Below are 20,932 nucleotides of genomic sequence, written 5' to 3'. Positions count from 1 at the left end.
AAGAGACATATTTAATCCTCTCAATCTCTATGAGGTAGGTACTACTGTTGATGCCATTACACACATGAAGAAATAGAGACTCAGAAAGATTAAGAAATCCAAAGATCACATAAGTGGTAAATTACTGGGATGTGAATCCAGGGATGATGTCTGATACCAATGCTCTTTTTTTTTTACCTTAAATTAATTGCTACTATTATGCACTTTGAAATAATAGTTTGATGATATTGAAAGTAATAACAATCAAGCTGAAACCCTTCCCACTAAAATTTGGAACAAGGCAAGGATGCCCACACTCACTGCTTTTATTCAACATAGTATTGGAAGTCCTAGCCACAGCAATCAGACAAACAAAAGAAATGAAAGTATCCAAATTGGAAGAGAAGAGGTAAAATTGTCACTGTATGCAGATAACATGATACTATATATAGAAAACCTCAGGGACTCAACCCCAAAAATACTCGAATTTATCAACAAATTCAGCAAAGTAGTAAGATATAAGATTAACATTCAGAAATCAGTCACACTTCTGTATACTAACAATGAAATATTAGAAAAGGAATACAAAAATACACTACCCTTTAAAATTGCACCTCAAATAATCAAATATCTGTGAATACACCTGACCAAGGAGGTGAAAGATTTATATGTGGAGAACTAATAAAACATTAATCAAAGAAATTAAAGAAGATGTAAAGAAATGGAAAGATATTCCACGTAACTGGTTTGGAAAAATTAATATTGTAAAAATGGCCATACTACTCAAAGCAATCTACAGACTCGATACAATCCTTATCAAGTTACCCATGAAATTATTCACAATCCAAACATTTATATGGAACCACAAAAGACCCAGAACTGCCAAGGCAATCCTGAGGAACAAAAACCAAGCAGGAAGCATAACTCTCCCAGATGTCAGGCAATATTACAAAGCTGTAGTCATCAAGACAGTGTGGTACTGGTACCAAAACAGACAGACAGACTAATGGAACAGAGTAGAGAACCCAGAAATAAACCAAGACACCTATGGTTAATTAATCTTTGACAAAGGAGGCAAGAACATAAAATGGGAAAAAGACAGTCTTTTAAGTAAGTGGTGTTGGGAAACCTGGACAGCTGCATGCAAATTAATGAAACTGGAACACACCCTCACACCACGCACAAAAATAAACTCAAAATGGCTGAAAGACTTAAACATAAGACAAGACACCATCAAACTCCTAGAAGAGAACCTAGGCAAAACATTCTCTGATATCAACCTTACAAATGTTTTCTCAGGTCAGTCTCCCAAGGCAACAGAAATAAAAGCAAAAATAAACCAATGGGACCTAATCAAACTGACAAGCTTTTGCACAGCAAAGGAAACCATAAAAAAAGACAACTTAAAAAATGGGAGAAAATAGTTTCAAACAATGCAACTGACATGGGCCTAATCTCTAAAATATACAAACAACTTATGCAACTCAACAGCAAAAAGCAACAACCCAATTGAAAAATGGGCAAAAGACCTGAATAGACATTTCTTCAAAGAAGATATACAGGTGGCCAACAAGCACATGAATGAATGCTCAACATCACTGATTATTAGGGAAAAGCAAATCAAAACTACTATGAGGTACCACTTCACACATGTCAGAATAGCTGTCATTAATAAGTCCACAAGTAACAATTGTTGGAGAGGGTGTGGAGAAAATGGAACCCTCCTGCACTGTTGATGGGAATGTAAATTGGTACAACCACTATGGAAACCAGTATGGAAGTAGGTACCTTAGAAAACTATATATAGAACTACCATATGACCAGCAATCCCACTCTTGGGCATATATCCTGACAAAATTTTCCTTGAAAAAGACACGTCCACCCATATATTCATTGCAGCACTACTCACAATAGCCAAGACATGGAAACAACCCAAATGTCCATTGACAGATGAATGGATTAAGAAGATGTGGTATATATACACAATGGAATACTACTCAGCCATAAAAAAGAACAAAATAATGCTATTTGCAGCAGCATGGATGGAACTAGTCTCTCATGCTAAATGAAGTAAGTCAGAAAGAGAGAGACAAATACCCTATGCTATCACTTACATCTGGAATCTAATATAAGGCACAAATGAACCTTTCCACAGAAAAGAAAATCATGGACTTGGAGAATAGACTTGTGGTTGCCAAGAGGCAGGGGAGCGAGTGGGATAGGTTGGGAGCTTGGGGTCAATAGATGCAAACTCCTGCCTTTGCAATGGATAGGCAATGAGTTCCTGCTGTACAGCACTTGGAACTATATCTAGTCACTTATGATGGTGCATGAAAATGTGAGAAAAAAGAATGTATGTATGCATGTGGGTCACCTTGCTGTATAGTAGAAAATTGACAGAACATTGTGAATCACCTATAATGGAAAAAATAAAAACCATTTAAAAAGAAAATAATAATAATTGAAGAGTTCTTATACCTTGGTAGTAAGCTCTACTACTGAACATTTGTAAAGAATATTAAAGGATTCCCACTAACTGTAATGTTAATCATCAGACAATACCTCTAGGAATCCAGAGCTCCAGCTTGGCACTGAGGCAATGGTTTCGAAAAAGGACAAAAAACCCACAGCAAAACAAGTCCATTGCTTTGCAATATCATGTAAAATCCCATGTAATCCACTTCATTGCTTTATACCGTTATTTCATGCAGCAGTCTTTTCCAGCAAATTAAACAAAAAAAGCAACCAAAAAAAGAATGTATAATACAGCAGTTTTGCTCATGCTTAGTACAAGTGCTTAAGGGCAGAGATTTATCTTTTTAATAGCCTTTCCACTCACTACCTGAGCTACCTAGCTCAGGAGCACCAAGTCAAGTAGTCCTATAAGAGTTCTGTGCCATCTCAATTTGTTGGACCCACAGAGGTCATGTTAATGAAAGAACCAAAAACAATAATAATTATTATTATTTTCAAGGCTGTATATTGATTCTAGACTCTAGCTACAAAAAAAAAGGAGGAGTTACATTGTACGTATTTATCAGAACTAGTTTTTAAACAAGAAAATGAATAGATTTACATCACACATTCCCATTCTAATTGAAGATGAAATATCTAAATCATTGACAGCACAGAAAAAAAGCAAAAGAGCTGGGATAATCAATCACAAATAATTAAAAGTTAAGATTTATTCAGCATTATGAAGACCTTTCTGAGGATACTGTACTTGTTTGACAGTTTGTATTTTAAGGGCAATGAAATGGAAGAGAGGTGCTGGAAAAAATGACATTCTAGAGAAACAAATGATCAATTTTTAAAAAAGAAAAAAATGGAAAGAGGTCAAGAAATTTGGATGGCTACATTTGGAAAAAAGTAAGTAGGGGAAAAGAGAACTGTCCTGATAACTGCCTTCAAAGGCACATGTTACGTATCAGGAGAAAGCAGAACTGCTATATTATTATTGAAGATTACAATTGACTTAAAGAGGAACTGACTGATGATAATCAAGTCTTCACAGATAATGTACTACATAGGGAACACTGTAGTAGACATTGTGTATATGTATAGAATGGGGGAGAAGATAGTACTAGGCTTCCACCTGGTTTCTAGTGTAGGTCAGACAGAGAAAATTGGCAGGCCACTACAGGTACTGACCTTGTTCTCACAGTGATGTTAAAAATTAAAATCAGGAGTTCCCATCGTGGTGCAATGGTTAACGAATACGACTAGGAACGATGAGGTTGCGGGTTCGATCCCTGGCCTTGCTCAGTGCGTGAAGGATCCGGTGTTGCCGTGAGATGTGGTGTAGGTTGCAGACATGGCTCGGATCCTGTGTTGCTGTGGCTCTGGCATAGGCTGGCAGCTACAGCTCTGATTCGACCCCTAGCCTGGGAACCTCCATATGCCACGGGAGCAGCCCAAGAAATGGCAAAAAGACCAAAAAAAAAAAAAAAAATCTCTGTTTTCTATGTTAAAAGTTTTGCCTAAATATTTGTGCCTTGGAATTCCCTGGTGGCGCAGTGGGTGTAGGATCTGGTGTGTTCACTGCTGTGGCTTGAGTTTGATCCCTGGCCTGGGAACTTTCACATACCACAGGCATGGCTAAGGGAAAAAAAATTAAAATCATATTAGCTGATAATCTTTAAGAGCAGAATTCTTTTTTTTTAAAAAAAATGTCTATTTCTTACATTTCTGAAAAAGTTGGGAGATTTTACAACATGGAGTCTACATTGGCACAAGAGAAAAATTAGCTGGAGTTGATAAATGGCTGCCACCTTTATACAGGGCACACTTCTATCATTTAATTGGGCCGGGTAGAGCTCTGAGATCCAAAGTCTGTGTAGTAAGACATAACTATGCATAAAACAATAGCAACCAAACATTACAAAATAATAGATGCAGCAGTGCTTAATTATGATTTGAGGCTATAAGCTGTAATTAGAAGAGGCGATAACTGGAAATAAAATAGTCAGAAAAAATTACAAAGAAATGATCTATGGTGAGACTGGCCTTGAGGAACTAGGGTCAGTCAAGAAGAGACAGAAAGGAAATCCAGATGAGAGGAGACTACACAGTCTGTGAAGGCAAGGCTCCCTCCTAAATTGTTCAGTGCTCTAATCTCAGCTTCTAGTATAATGCCTGGAACTTTGTAGGCATGAAGTAAATGATTGAGGAGTAAAGGAAAGTGGCATAATTTTAAAAAAAACGTGTTTTAGGGAAGATATTCTGGCAGTTGTCTACAGAATGGAGAAAGCAAAAAGAATCAAGGTAGAACTTATAGCTATTGGAATATTCTATGTGTATTACGGTAAGAGCTTACTTAGGTATCACAAATTCAATACCTAGAAGGGCCAGGCAGGTTAAGATCACCTAGGCCAGATGGGGAATATGGTGAACGGAGAATACATGTTCTATATAAAAGAGGAGGGAGGAAGCAGTTCACCGACTCTAGGTAATTGTTGACAAGAGGGAATACTGATTTGGTATCTTCTGATTATTTAAAAGAAGCCAGAATTTTAGAATTTTAAGTAAAATTAAAATTTTGACTTTGAAATGTTGGCAATCAACCACTTTTAAAAAGTGTGGGTCTGGGCAAACTGACATACTGCTATAGACCGCACTGTTTTCCTCCCCAAAATATATGTTGAACCTCTACTCCCCAGTGTGACTGTATTCGGAGGTAAGGCTCTTTTTTTTTTTTAATGGAAGTAATTAAGGTTAAATGAGGTCATAAGGGTAGGATCCTCATTCAATGGGATTAGTATCCTTATAAGAAAAGACACCAGGGACCTCACTCTCTTTCTCCAAAAGCACAACGAAGAGGTCATACAAGCACACAAGAAGAAAGCAGCCTTCTGCAAGCAGGAAGATGGCCCTCGCCAGAACTGGATAATTATGGTACCCTGATCCCAGACTTCTAGGCTCCAGAACTGTGAGAAAATAAATTTCTGTTTTTTAAGCCACCCTATTATGGCAGCTCAGCATACCAATACACATACTTACAAAGTTTTTTTTTATTGCTGTTACAAATAACGCTGCAAAACTTTGGAAATATTTTTAATGCTATTCAATAAAGACTTTAAATAAATTGTGGCTCATCATATAGCGAAAAACTATGCAGTCACACAAAAGAGTGAGGCATTTCTTTATATACATGTATGGAAAGGTCTCTAAAGTATATTTTTAAGTAGACAAAGCAAGATGTAGAACAATATGCAGAGTATGTGTAAAAGGGAAGCTGGAGAAAAAATATATATATACTCATTTGTTTTATATGCATAAAATGTCCATGGAAGAATTTCCAATAAACGTATAATTTTACTTGCCTCTAGTGAGGCAACTAGTGGACAGCAACAGGAGGGAGGCAGGAGGGAGACTCTTAATTGTGTATCCTTTTGTGTATTTTGAGGTTTGTTTTTTTGTCTTTTTGCCATTTCTTGGGCCGCTCCCACAGCACATGGAGGTTCCCAGGCTAGGGGTCGAATAGGAGCTGTAGCCGCTGGCCTACCCCAGAGCCACAGCAACTCTGGATCCAAGCCACATCTGCGACCTACACCACAGCTCACGGCAACGCCAGATCCTTCACCCACTGAGCAAGGCCAGGGATCGAACCCGCAACCTCATCGTTCCTAGTCAGACTCGTTAACCACTGAGCCATGATGGGAACTCCTATTTTGAGTTTTGAGTGATGTGTAATGCATTACCAATTTAAAATGCAATTTAAGGAGTTCCCATTGCAGCTCAGTGGGTTAAGCATCTGACTAGTATCCGTGAGGATGTGGGTTAGATCTCTGGTCTCTCTTAGTGGGTTAAGGATCCAGTATTGCCCCAAGATGCGATGCAGGCCGCAGATATGGCTCTGATCTGGCATTGCTGTGGCTGTGGCATAGGCCAGCAGCTGCAGCTCTGATTCGACCCCTAGACTGGGAACTTCCACATGCCGCAGGTGGGGTCATAAAAAAAGGAAAATAAATAAAATGGAATTTAAGTAAAAGTTTTATCAATTTAAGGCAAATAAAACAAATGTGTAGGCTGTATTTGCTCTGTAGGCTAATTAGTTGTACATCTGAAGTAAATTAAGGTCGTGGCAGTTAGAATAAAAAGAAAGGAAGATGTCAGATACACAGGGGAAAAAATAGCCTTTGGAAAACAAGTAGACAAGGAAACTGAGGAGGAGGAAAGAGTTGATTTGAGCATTTTGAGCATGAAATATGACAACCACAACAACCATGTTTCCCCACTGCTTACTACATTGTCAAGCATACTTCAAAGTGCTTTACAAAATTAACACATTTATTTCTTACTAGAATTCTATGAAATAGTTTTTTTCAAAGAAAAGATAATAAAACTCAAGTGTAAATAACTTCACCAAGATTATAATGATAGTGGTATTCCCATCATGGCTCAGAAGAAAAGAATCTGACTAGTATCCAGGAGGACAGAGGTTTGATCCCTGGTGTCACTCAGTGGGTTAAGGATCCAGCATTGCTGTCAGCTGTGGTGAAGGATGCAGATGTGGCTTGGATCTGGCATTGCTGTGCCTGTGCTGTGGCCAGTGGCTACAGCTCCAATTCGACCCGTAGCCTGGGAACCTACATATGCTGTGGGTGTGGCCCTGAAAAGACAAAAAAAAAAAAAAAAAAAGAGAGAGAAGATTATGATGATAGTAAACTGAAGGACCAGGGAAGTGAAAAGAAGTCTTGAATGAGGGTAGGGGAAAGAGTCTAGGGGTGACAGTGGATTCTATTTTAGAAATGATGAGTTTGAGGTTACAACATATCAAAATGCCCATGATCTGAAACCTGGATTGATATCATATACCTGGATTTGACTCTAGAGTTAGGTTTAGCTCCTTAATTTAATGTGTTTAATAATCCCCGAATTTGGTTTGCCCATATTACATCTATTTTGTCTACGTGCACAGATAATATCTTTACTTTTTTTATACAAAGCACCTAGCTTATTACATTTAAATCCAGCTTCCTGTCTCACTGAACTACCTTCCTTTTTTCCAAAAACCAAGTAAGATTTAAATAAAATAAATTACACAAAGTAGAAAAATTATGAGACACTCCACTTAAGAAATATGTATTAGAAATCAGGCACTGTGTCCAAAGTTTTACTTACATTATTTATGATCACAAATTACCAAATTATTTTAGAGGTGAGAAAATATGCTAGATGATAAAGCTGAGTTGAGGATAATAAACGCAGTAGAAACCCAACTTCAGGTATATAACCTGAACTGAATACATTATTATATGAGAATCAGAAAGCATATCAGGAGTTCCCGTCGTGGCGCAGTGGTTAACGAATCCGACTAGGAACCATGAGGTTGCGGGTTCGGTCCCTGCCCTTGCTCAGTGGGTTAACGATCCGGCGTTGCCGTGAGCTGTGGTGTAGGTTGCAGATGGGGCTCGGATCCTGAGTTGCTGTGGCTCTAGCATAGGCTGGCAGCTACAGCTCTGATTAGACCACTAGCCTGGGAAACTCCATATGCCACGGGAGCGGCCCAAGAAATGGCAAAAAGACAAAAAAAAAAAGAAAGAAAGCACATCAAACAAAGTTTCTCATCATCTTTGGATAAACTAATGAGCCTGATATGACAGTGTTATTCATTCACACTCTACTTAGAATGAGATGGCAACTATACTAGATATTCATCTAGGTCAATCGTCCCTATCAAGTTTTCCTTCATTGACAAAAACATGAATTTTGGAGCTAAACCTTAGAAGATCATCTATTAAACATGTACCCAGTGTTTACATGGGAAAGTTAATTAAGTGCTTTGAAGAAATACTCATAATACCTGTCCTCAAAAACTTTTCTGTCTAAAAAGGGAGTAAAGGTTTAGATATGTACACAAATGACCATAATATAGGGAAGAGAATTGTGCAGGTTCCCGATAATGCAAGCAAGATGACACCAAAACTAAAAAGGAGTTTATTTCTGTATCCAAGGATCAGATAATGTTAAATGAGTTTATTTCAATGTGCAAGGATTAGGTTAGATTTCATAGAAATGACATCTGACTTGGGATTAATAATGGAAGGAATATCATAAATACCATTTTAAGGAAAAATTCATGAAAACAAGTACATTACAAGGCAGTTCATTTGTGGTAAGTATCCACTGAGCATAACAGTGATGTAAAATTTCTAAGGAATAGCAGAGGAAATAAGGCTTGATGTAGGGGTTAAGGACTAAAATAGGACCTGAAGGAAGATTGAGGTTTAAATGAGGGAGGGCAAAAAGAAGTCATTTAAGATGGAAGGAATAGAAAATGAGTTTTTAATAATTTTATCAGTTCCTGACACATACTATGCCAACACATTTTTGCTAAATGAATTATATATCTAAAGGCAATATTCTCATTATTCATCAATTTAAGTGAAATAATAAACTACAACTGACTCAAGGCAAGGGTGAATATATAAATATGTCAAATAATAATAATGACCCTGCCAGAATGAGAAAAGCTAAATAAATGGTTGATCTCCCTCAACACCAGATACACACAATTTGGAGAGATGACTAGATTAGGCTTGGTGACTTTGTTACTGGAATTCATTTAACTGAATCAATAAGGGCCCCATCTCAGAAATGCGTACTAGGATGATAGGTGTTGGGGGGCGGTTGAAGAAATGATGGTAGTAATCAAGTTAATGTTTTTTCCCCAATTTTCTTTCCAGTGTATCCTGAGAGCCTTAATAGGAGGTACTCTAGCTCCCTAGAGCTCTGAAATTAGAGCTAGTTTGATCTTGAGGATGGACTAGCTGCATTTGTCCTTTTACTTTTGAATTTATATTTCTGCCTTTCCTGTGTTTTCTGCTTCTCTGCCTCCAAGCTAACCTGAAGACACTGTTTCCAGCCCATTCTCTGTGTTCTCAACAGTCACAAGGATTAACAACTCTCCTATATAAGGGTCTCCAAATTCTGAAGAATAGGATGAAGTCATGTGTAAGTCACTGATTTCTGTTGTCCAAAGGTCCTATTGCCTGTATCATCCCAGTTAAGTTGCCCAAAGAATGAGGGGAAAGGCAGGCTAGCAGCTTTTTCTCTCAGAGGTGCTAAAGTCCAGTGGAAGCAATGTTAGATCAGAAGCAAGTAAAATCTATGCTCTAGCCTCAGCCTTTGGGCAAGCTAATTTATTATTCTGAGGTCTTCTTTCACCCTCCTGGAAAGTGTTTTAAGGATAGCCAAATACTATCAGCAGTGCTCCAGAGAAAGAGTCTCAAACTGAGTAGGAAAAGGAAGTGAAACTAAGATATAAATGGAGTGACAGCCTCTGTCACATACATGAAGGTATTTAATCTATCCAATATCTTTTGAGATAAGATTTTTTTTTTTGTCTTTTTAGGGCCTCACCCAGGCTAGGGCTCAAATCAGAGCTGCAGCTGCGGCCTACACCACAGTCACAGCAACACCAGATCCAAGCCACACCTGTGACCTACACACAGCTCACAGCAACACTGGATCCTTAACCCACTGAGCAAGGTCAGTGATCGAACCCCTGTCCTTCTTTGTGTTCGTTACCACTGAGCCACAACAGGAACTCTGAGATAAGATTATTACTCCACATTTCTCTAGAGGAGAAAAGCAATGTCTGGGGTTACACAGCTAGTAAGTAGTGGTATTAGGATTTCCAAGTAGATCAGTCCATTACCCCAACCATCAGAGTCTCCATCAGTTTCAAATTCAAATTTAGAGATTTTTCGTTTTGCTCAGTTATTATCACAGTCTGCCATCGGTCTGTTGCTTAATAAACACTTTTCTTTACAAAGTAGACAATACAAGAGGGAATAAAGGATCATTCTTTTGACCACCTGTTTGGATTTATTTTTCTAAAGAATACATTTTACTTATTCCGTGATTTGTTTCCCAAATTCTTAGGTTTAAAAAAAAAAATCCACAAAAAAGCAGCTCTTCTAAGTGACCATTACATTACAGATCGATTATCTCCAGCAATCCCAACAATTTGGCCCAATCTTCCACCTACACAGACAAACCAACCGCCTTGGCCACGTTTTAAAGAGCCAGGGCTGGGCCTAGGCTTTTTCCTCCAACCAAGCCCAGCCCCTCCTTAAAGAGCCGGCACGCCCAAAGCAGCTCCTCCCCCGCAGCTCCCTTCAGGGCCTCTCCAGTCCGTAGCCTTGGCTCAAACTTTAACCCCTTGTCCCCGTCTTCTTTTTAGAAGCACCTCTAGGCACTGGCTACTATTTAGGAGGGTTACCTGGGAACATTGGCCTGAATCCTATTCTCTCTGATAGCAACTTTTGCTGCGTAGGGTTAAGTTAAACCTTACCGCTTAAGGAGAAATGAGAGCTCCAAACCAGGGCGGACTAAATTAAACAAATCCATCCATTCATGCCCCCCTTTATTTCTCCCATGAGCCTACCCAAAGTACTCCTTCTTTTCCTAACCCCTCTTTGCTCAGCCCTTTAGTAAAGTCATTTTCCCTTGAGTTTCATTTGATTCCACATAGTGTTAGTACCCTTCGCTCTCCAGCCCCCTCCCTCCGGTGAAACATAAAGAGGAGAAATGGAGAGTGGGGGTGGGGGATAGAATCTAGAGGGAGGAGATGGGAGTGGGTGTGTTCTAATCCCGGAGTCACTTACCGCCCATGTCACTAGCTGGGGACTCCTGAAGTGTCCGGAGATCCTGCGGTCCCCCGGGAGGCTCATACTCCTGATCCGTTCGCAAGACTGCTGTTTCCTTCACTCCCGCCCCTGTCTGACAGCGCGCCAGGAGACTCGCTCTCGCCTTCTCTTTCTCGGCCCCCCCTCCCCTTTTTCTCCTGGCTAGAAAATGAGGAGGAGGGCCAGAGTCGGTTCAGATCCGGCTGGGCCACCCTCGAAGCAAGGGAAACAAAGCTCTCAAGCATCCAACCTCAAACTGGGGAGCCAGCAAAACCGACTTCCTAAAAAGAATCTTCCCACTGCTGCCAATGCAGATCTTTTCCTCGGCTAAAAATAAAGTGGGTTCCCTGGGCCCAAGTGGCCAAGGCTGAAGATCCTCCGTTCTCCTTTCACCTCCACCAGTTCAGTTCCGGCCAAACCCACTCTCCACCCATCCTCTGAACTTTACACACCCTAGAGGAGAGTGCTGGGGCTAAGGGCTAAGAAAACCAACCCAACCCCCAAAGCACTACTTGAATACAAAGTTGAGGCGGAGAAGGATTCCTTCAAGACAGGAGCCTATGAGAAGATACTGTCAGGGGATCCCTTTTACCGCCTCCGTTACTGCTGCAAACCCCAGCGCCTTCCTAAAAAGAAAGAAGGGAGGGGCAAATGCCTACGATTGGTGGAAACATATAGGCCAGAGGCTTCAGCAAAAAATGACAAGAACTCCTGCGGGTACTCTAGGGCAAGGTTTCTTGGGGTACCCAGCTCGCGTTCATGTGGGTTAGTACCGAGAGTGCTGCTGGGCAACCCAAGTGGGTGGGGGGACTGTCTCCAGCCCGGCTAGATCCAGAGAAGAGGTGTGCCCATCATGAGGGTGGAGTTCCTTAAAAGGGGCAGGCGCTGCTAGAGGAGAGTGCAAAGTGGGAGGAGGTGGAGAAGGGTGAGGCTATAACCAGGGAGGGAGAAGGGAGGGGTGGGGTGGGGCGGGGCGGGGCCCAGGGCGGAGAGCTCTGGTCTGGCCCCTGGCGGCAGTCTCTCAGTCTCCAGCGGTAGCAGGTACAACTGGAATCGATTTCAGTTTCTTATTCGTCCCAGAAAGAGGCTTGCGAGCACACAGGTTACTTATCCATTCGTTCGTTATGCTAACCTACCAATGGAGGATGAAAGGGATGTGGGAATTGGGGGTTGGCGCTGTCTAGAAAGAGAGGAATAGGGAAAGGGAAAAAAGAAAGCTGGCAAATGGAAGAGATATTTACCCTCCTAGCTCTCCATGGTAACAGTGTGACACTAGCAAGGACAGTGTCTACAGGGAGAGGAGACTAAGGGCAAAGAAGAATGGAGCTTGAGGCATTTTTTAGCAAGAGATAAGGAAAAGAGGTGAGGGTGAAAGGGTGGGCGGGGAAGAAGGAGGAGTAGAAGGAATTGTGAATACAGAAAGGTTCTTTTTAGTCTCCCAGATACCAGACCTATAAGAATAGAGTCCTTAACCCCCTGAGAGGGCCTCTCTTGCAGGCTTTGTGGAAGATCCCTGCAGAGCTGAATCCATAGCATAATTGCCACATTTCCAGGATTTTTTTTTTTTTTTTTTTTTTTTTGCCCTTGTCTGAAAGTCCCTCTCTGACTCATTTTAATAGGAGGCCAGGAAGTCGCAGGCAACCGCAGGCCCTTTTCAGTGCCTCTTTGCCACCACAATTCTTTTAAAGGGGAGGAAAGAAGAGAGAAGAAACAAAGCAGAGGGAGGGAGCAGAGAGACAGGAGAAATTGTAATAGTGCATTCAGCATCTAATATGGGTAAGTCATTAGGCCAGGTGTTTTTAGTCATCATTCCTCATTTATTTCTGATATCAACCGTGGAGAGCAGGTGCTATTATACTCTCCAAGCCCCCTTTTTAAAATAAGAAAACTGAGGTTTAGAGCCAACTACTTCCCAACATATGTATGCCCACTTGCTTGATATTTCCACCAGAATGTCTCTAATCATCTCATCTTCTCTTATTACACCCCAAACTCCAAACTCAAGTTATTCCTTCTGTAGTTCACCAACTACTTGAATGACATCACCATGCACCCCAACATCCAAGGTAACACCCTGAGACTCATGCTTTAACCTGCTGTGATCTGGACCTTGCCTACCTCTCAGGTAGCAGAACTTTTGCTGATTTCCTGGGCCTTACCCATATTATAAATCCCTGAGAATGTTAGGCTATTTCCATCCTCATGCTTTGGTTCACCTTTCTTTCTCTGTCTAAAATAGCCTAAGCTCTCTTTCCAGCTCCTTGAAAGGACTAATTCAAGATCATCTCCCCTCCTTACTTAATTCTTTCAGGCAGAATTGACCATTGCTTCCTCTGTTCCCTATTCTAACTTCAGGGCACATATTTTTTGATATAATTGTCTCCCTTTAGTAGACTATAAAGGCCTGAGGTTAGGCACCAGGTGTTAAGGTTAAACTAAGAATCTCTGTAACCTAGGTGCCAGGTATTATTATTAATTATAATCATAGTTATTGAGTATTAACTATGTGCCAAACTGTTCTAATCCATGTATATAAATATATAAACTTATTGAATATATATAATATTGAATATATAAATATAGATATATACTCATTGAATCCTTTTGACAACCTTATGGATAGGTATTATTACTATTCTAATTTTCTAGATATGGAAACTAAGGGACATGCAGATGTCTTTGTTAAATGAAAGAATATCCCTGTAGCAGAGGTTTTATAATGGACTCCTTATGTCATTATACCATTTTTCCACCATCTTCCCAAGTTGCAAAGCAAGATGTATTGACATGGAACCATGTAGACAAATGTACATATTCTTTAAAAATGAATCACTTTATTCCATGGAGCTTTAGTATCTCATTGTATAAAATTTGAGGAGTTCTACTCAACATAGGATTCCCACCACTCTACCCAACAATATTTTCAGCAACACCGAAAAGTTTTCTCTTAGATTCAAGTGCATAAAAGAACACTGAAATGTTTATATCAGGAACGAATGCATTTTTTTTTTTGTGATGGGCAGACGAAAATGAGCATAAACTTGAAGTAAAATTTTGAAAAGAATAGCCATTGGGATTCCCTGTCTAGGTGTGCTTCAGTGTCCTAATGAGGTACTTGTTTGATATGGAAAAGCTCTCAAAAAGACCTATCCATTTGCAGATAGCTAAACAGCTTATATTCTTATTAAAAGTTTTTCTCAACTGATTTATTTTAAGCCCTAGTGGGTTTTTTGGTTTGTTTTTAGCAGTACTGCCTCAACTTTATTTGTGAAAACTAAGACCTCAAATAGCAAATGTGGTTTTTGAGAAACATAAATTTTTGAAACTTGGAGAAAACAAAACTAAGAATCTTTCTTGTACATTTTCCATTCATTTAGTCAATAAAATTTTTTGAGTACTTGTGGTACATTAAGAACCATGCTAGGTGTGAAGGGGAAACATGAGAAGATCCATCCTATCCAAGAGACTGCAATGAAAGAGCCCTTAGTTCACCAAACACAGTACATGAATTTGTCCACATTTCCCTTAGTCTTTTAGAACTGACTTTTGTCTCAGATTAGGACTCAAAAACAGCTCATGTAGTGAGGTAAGTCAGAAAGATAAAGACAAATACCATATGATATCACACATCTGGAATCTAATATATGACACAAATGAACCTTTCCACATAAAAGAAAATCATGGACTTGGAGAATAGGCTTGTGGTTGCCAAGGGGAAGGGGGAGGGAGTGGGATGGATTGGAGCTTGTAGTTAATAGATGCAGACTATTGCCTTTGGAATGGATTAGCAATGAGATCCTGCTGTGTAGCACTGGGAACTATGTCTAGTCACTTATGATGGAGCATGATAATGTGAGAAAAAAGAATGTATACATGTATGTGTAACTAGGTCACCATGCTGTACAGTAGAAAAAAAATAATGTATTGTTGAAATAAAAAAAAAAAAAAGACAAGAAAGGTAAAAAAAAAAAATACAAAACAAACGAAAAATAAATTTAAAAAAAAGAGCTCATGTACCCCATGACCACAGCTAATGGCAGAAGCAGGGCTTTTCCTTTATATTCTCTGCCTTTTTTTTTTCTTTTTGGGGTACCTATGACATATGGAGGTTCCCAGGCTAGGGGTCAAATCACAGCTACAGCTGCTGGCCTACACCACAGCCACAACAAACTCAGAATCTGAGCCTCGTCTGCGAGGCTCAAGGCAAAGCCGGATCCCTGACCCACTGAGCGAGGCCAGGAATTGAACCTGCAACTTCATGGTTACTAGTCAGCTTCGTTTTCACTGTGCCACAATGGGATCTTTTTTTTTTTCTTTGCCTATTGACATCAATAATCAGCAAGTTGCCATGAAGTCATAGGAAAGGGTGTGGGAGAGCAGGCATGGAGCACTAGGTATTCTGATCAGTTTCTCTCTCCTACTGGGAAGCAGCATGGGCTCTCCTTTGAATTGGCTGCCTTAAGAAATAAACCAAATAGCAATGTGCAATATCTTCAACTCTTCCAACCCACCCTAAGGCTTAGGAAGAGTGCCTGCTTAAAGTAGCAGCCTGTGCTTTCTTCTATATAACCAAAGAGTCAGATGAGGAGTGTAAGAGTTGACTTAAGCATGGAACCAATGAGCAACAGCTAAGAAATATATAGATACCCCACATATCAGGGCCCAGAATATGCTGTTTGCCCCTTTCCCTTTTCCTCCTCTTCCTCCCCCTCCTTTTCTTGAAAGCCAGCTGACAAACTACTAGGGCGGAGCCCAGTCTGAGGACTGGAGGGAGGGGAGGAAAAGCCTCAGTAAGAGGACTCCACCCTCCATGCTCCCAGGAGAAACACAAAAAAGAAGTCGAGGGGAGCCAGGGCTGAGAGAAAGGTGGGGCAAAATAGGGTGAAGTGAAGAGGGAGGCAAGCGGAATTAGGAGCTCAGCTGGTCTGGGGAGGGAAGGGAAGTCAGGTTGTATATAAACAGAAAAACCTACATTCTTAAGTCATGGTTGTTCGTGGAACAACAAAAGTGTAACCGAAAGTAGTGCATAGCTCAGCTCTATGGGGAAAAAATAATAGGGAAAAAATTGCCCTTCTCACCTGCATTCTTTTTACTCTACAGTTCCCCAAAGGGTATATACCCCTGTGAGCTCACCTAGAATATCTTTTAAAACCTCTCTGCTAATGTTGAACCAGTGTTAAGTTTCTCACACATGCCATAAGACATTGCTAAGGTTACTGCCAGTAAAGGATAAAGATTTTAGAGAAGGAAATCTAGTTAGCTGAGAAGAGAAATCCTGGAAGGAGACTGCGGGAGAAAAACTGACTTAGCTTACAAACTCTACAACCTTGGCCGAGTGACCTCCCTTCTCTAAAACTCAGTTTCTTTAGCTTTTTCTTTTAAAGGTATACTGCTGTTACTTCTCAGAATTGTCAAAAGATAAAAAAGATGCAGAGGTGTCTTTACAATGAAATTAATGGAGCTTGAGCTTCAGCGGCCCTCATTCGAATGGGCCCTTTCCAAGAACCTGGGAGGGATCAAACAGTGTGTTTTTCTTAGAGTGTCCCCGAAGTTGCATAAGCTTCAGGCCCTACAAAACCTGGATCTCCTCTCCTGATGAGATAATAGCATACCATACAGAGGAAGCACTCAATAGAGAATAACTATTATTGTCAGCAATAACAGCTCTTAAATCTACTAGCTAAAGATTGAGTCTCTTTCTGGACATAGATATTGAGAACATGCATCCATGTACCCATTATTACCATACTTGCATATATGGATAACTTATAAAATTAATAACTACTTACTTGAGACATTCAGAAGCATGACAAAATTCAGCTTAGGAATGGCCAGTGGGCCAGGGGCAGGTGACTAGGGTTTGAAATTCTTTTGGAAGAGCACCATCCTAGGTAAGCTCTAGCAGGCCTGCTAACTTCTCCAAATTTAATTGTGCCTTAGGCTGCTAAATTTATGAGCAGAGACTGACTAGGAGAGTGTGTGCTTGTGTGTGTGTGTTTGTGTGTGTGTATGTGTTGGGGCTAGGGGGCTGGGTATATGTGAATTTTTCACACCATTTAGACCCTACATGGTACCACACCTATAAATTGGAGGAGGGAAGAGGACTTATACTCAGAAACTTATACTCTGCGAAAGCAGAAAAACTGGGAGCCTCAACCTCCTCTGCAGGAAGGAAATAACATCCCTGGCCTGGTCCCCAAAATGTGTATTCCTGAGTGAGGGAAGGATCCTACTGAGTATACAAGAAAAAGACAAACAAAAAGACTTGCATTCTTTTTTTTTTTTTTTTTTTTTTACCGGCACACCCATGGCATATGGAAGTTCTCGGGGCAGGGATTGAATTTGAGCAGCAGTTGTGACCTACTTCACAGCTGAGGCAACACTGGATCCTTAACCCAGTGCACCACAGCAGGAGCTCTAAGACTTGCATTGTTGCTTTCGTATTAAACAAATATATATACAAGATTATCTAAGCAAATGTATATCTAGAACAGGAACTTCTTTATCACTGAGCTGGATTCAAAGAGGCACCAAGGCTTTGCAGGCTCTCCAAAGGCAGGCTCATGATTATCATCCTTGCATTACCATAAATAGCTCTCACTTCCCTAATAGAGGGGTTGTATCCATTTTCCACTGTCTCATAAACCCAAAGGAGAAAGGCTTTCACCCTCCTGCCTACTATAGTCCTATCATTTCCCTGGGAAATAAAAGGAAAAGAATGAAGTTCAACTAACACACCTATTGAAGTGGTGCACCTTATTTTTTCCTTCCTCTACTCTTTATTTGTCCAAATGGCCCTGTATTGTTGTAGCTCTTTCCTCTCAATTCAATATCACAAATATAGTTATAGCAGCCTACCATGAAGCCACAAGGATTGCACATTACTTTTTCAATTCAGTCTACTAATGAATTTAAAAGAGTAAGGCAGGCAGATTAGCAATAGTAATTCACTTCTTAATGTGATATAAATGATTTGATCTGAGAAGTGAGTTTAATCAGTATGTCATGGTGATATAGGCAACTATACCCATTAATATGGTATAAACACATAGCTGAAATGATCAGTACTATGTCAACAACAGGTGAAAAGAATATACACAATGTGTACACACTGGAGGCACACATTGGCGGCAAGAGTTATTCACCCAAGCACAGAATGTTGCTGTAGGAAGACCCTGAAGAGGTCATTTTATTTAGTGTTTTTCAACATGTGGTAGGCATGCAGCAGGAAGGATTATCTTTGGTACAAAGTTAAATATTTTCTAATAGTTTGCATTTATTTTTATGGTTGCCTTCTATTTATGGGGAGTTAATCTGGCTTTCTATTCGTGTTAGTGCAATTTTTGATGAAACTTCTTAGTAAAATAAGTAAGTTTATTCAAGTAAGCATAGTAAGTAAATAATGGCATAGGTGGTACTCAGATATGGTCTAAATAATGAAGGTGAAATATAAATAATTGAACTTTAGCAAACAATAATTGAATCCAATTATCTTCCCAATTCAGGATTCCTTTATTAGACACCTTGGCTTAGAGGACAGTCTAACCCCCAAATCAATAAATATATATCAAGTCTATCTCCTCCTCCTGTGTCCATGAGAGAATTGCTAATAGAACATGGAATTTTCCCACTAATCCTGGATGAAATTTTATACTCTTTCTGAACACACTTCTTCATTAAAATTTTCCTTGAATTTCCAGCTTGGGTTGAGGGGGCCTCTTCTGGCTCTTATAGCACACTGACATAATTCTTTCGTAGGCCTGACCTCATTAAAGTACACCTATCTTTTTACATGGGAGTCTCATTCATTTGACTGTCAGCTTCTTGAGGTTAGGAATTCAATAATCAGTAGCTCTAGCATCTTTATATTTTTAGATCTTATAACAATGCTTGTCATATAACAAGTCCCCAATAATATTTGGTAGAATGGAATAATTTAGAGCCACCATGTCTGGGTGTGACTAATGGCTTCACCACTTACTAGCTGTGTGACCTTGAACAAGTTATTTAAAGTATCTGGGTCCTGATATCCTCATCTACAAAATGGTAATAATAATAGTACCTACCTCAAAGGACATTGAGAAGATTAAGTTGATACATATATATGTAATGTGCTTAGAACAGTACTCGGTATAGATTAAGTACTATATAAAATTTTGGTATTATTATGTTGAACTGAAATGTGCCTTTTGAGACTTCTGCCTATGCGTCCTTGGACTGACCTCTTGAAAAACAAAGAGCAAGGCTCATATCATGGTCCTTCGAATGTCTCACCTTCTTTTCCCCCTCAAAAATACCCTGATTGCTTAATCCATTCTTTGTATAATAGGGTTTTCATACCCTCAACAACCTGTTTTCTTGGTTAGTTAAAGCAAAATGATTGGAACTCCCAGGTTAGGGATGGTGTCTCACAGAGACCAACATGCTTTCCCATATTGTTTGCCAGGTAAGCAAGTGCAATCCAGAAAAGTGGAGATGGGGACAAAGGAAGCTCACCTCAGATTTAAATATAACAGTGAAAAGTTGGAAGGACTCTAAATGTTCACAACAATTATTGGGTAGCTAAATTATAATGAATCCATGATTACGTAGTTAGTAAAATTTAATGTTATCAAAAATTTTCAGTGACCACGAAAGTATTTATGAAATAATGGCAAGTGTGAAAATAGGACACAAAAGTACATTTACGCTATCATTTTTTATGTCTTTTTAGGGCCTCACCCACAGCCTATGGAAGTTCCAAAGCTGGGGTTGAAACTGAGCTGTATCTGCCAGCCTAACCCACTGAGTGAGGCCAGAGATCAAACCTGCATCCTAATGGATACTAGTTAGCTTCATTACTGCTGAGCCATGATGGGAACTCCCATGCTGTCATTTAATTTTTGTTCAACATACATGCCGTGCATTATTACCACAGAAACACATTTTAGTATTAAAAAAGGATAGCAATAGTATTATAAGGTAATTTTATTTTTTTTCTATAATGAGCATTTGTTACTTTTCTTGTTTGTTTGTTTTGCTTTTTAGGGTCACCCCTAGAGCATACGGAAATTCCCAGGCTAGGGGTCAAATCAGAACTGCAGGTGCCAGCCTACACCACAGCCATAGCAATGGGGGATTCAAGCCATGTCTGCAACCTACACCACAGATCATGGCAACACCGGATCCTTATCCCACTAAGCGAGGCCAGGGATCAAACCCACATCCTCATGGATACTAGTCAGATTTGTTACTGCTGAGCCACAGTGGGAAATTCCACATTTATTAATTTTATAATTGGAAGAAATATTTGAGTTGGACATAGAATTTAAGTTGTAGGTGGTTGAAGGATTGCAGGAAGTTTGTTTCCTTTTTTTATGCTTCTCTGTTTTCCAATTTTTCTGTATGAAAATTGTATTAGTTCTGTAATTAGAATAAAATAAGTAGGGTGAATTATTTGTAAGTCAGTATCATATCATAACCCTTACTTGCCTGAATCACATCGGCTTAAAGAAAGGATATGCAAGAAACATGTATATGTAACATTGATAATAAGAACCGCTCACATCATTTCTTACCTACTTTATCAAAATAACCTTCTAATTGGTCACTTGGTCTCCCCCTTTTCTCTCATGCAGTGCAGCCAGGATTGATCATTCCAAAATCAGGAAATTTGAGACCCTCAAAGGTGTCTCATTGCCCTCATGATAAAAGCTAAAACCTTAGTGTGGCTGACTAGAAAGGCCTTCATAAATGTCTTATATATTTTTCCCTAGCCTTATCTCCTCAACCAGGAGTTGCCACCTGCTCAGGACAACGCTTTACAAGCCAAAGTACAG

At 39.8% G+C, this 20,932-nt stretch overlaps 1 protein-coding gene across 19 annotated transcripts in view; it reads right to left on the bottom strand.

The window, feature by feature from the left end:
* KLF8 (KLF transcription factor 8) overlaps window positions 1–20,932 on the bottom strand; it is a 365,585-nt gene that overhangs the window by 90,742 nt on the left and 253,911 nt on the right. For 10 of the 19 annotated variants that reach the window (XM_085006121.1, XM_085006122.1, XM_085006124.1 and 7 more), the window contains exon 1: window positions 11,094–11,182. The exons of 8 other annotated variants lie outside the window; for them this stretch is intronic. In XM_085006121.1, the coding sequence (XP_084862247.1) occupies window positions 11,094–11,100 (7 nt within the window). In that variant the 5' untranslated portion in view covers window positions 11,101–11,182. 19 annotated transcript variants of the gene reach the window in all.

This window comes from Sus scrofa, chromosome X, assembly GCF_054392235.1.
Source record: "Sus scrofa isolate SSC_HxYL_T2T_F1_AM1 chromosome X, Sscrofa_HxYL_maternal_Yorkshire_Landrace_v2.0, whole genome shotgun sequence".
Taxonomy (NCBI): domain Eukaryota; kingdom Metazoa; phylum Chordata; class Mammalia; order Artiodactyla; family Suidae; genus Sus; species Sus scrofa.
The sequence above is the reverse complement of the archived record's forward strand: the minus strand, read 5'-3'. Positions and strand labels throughout refer to the sequence as shown.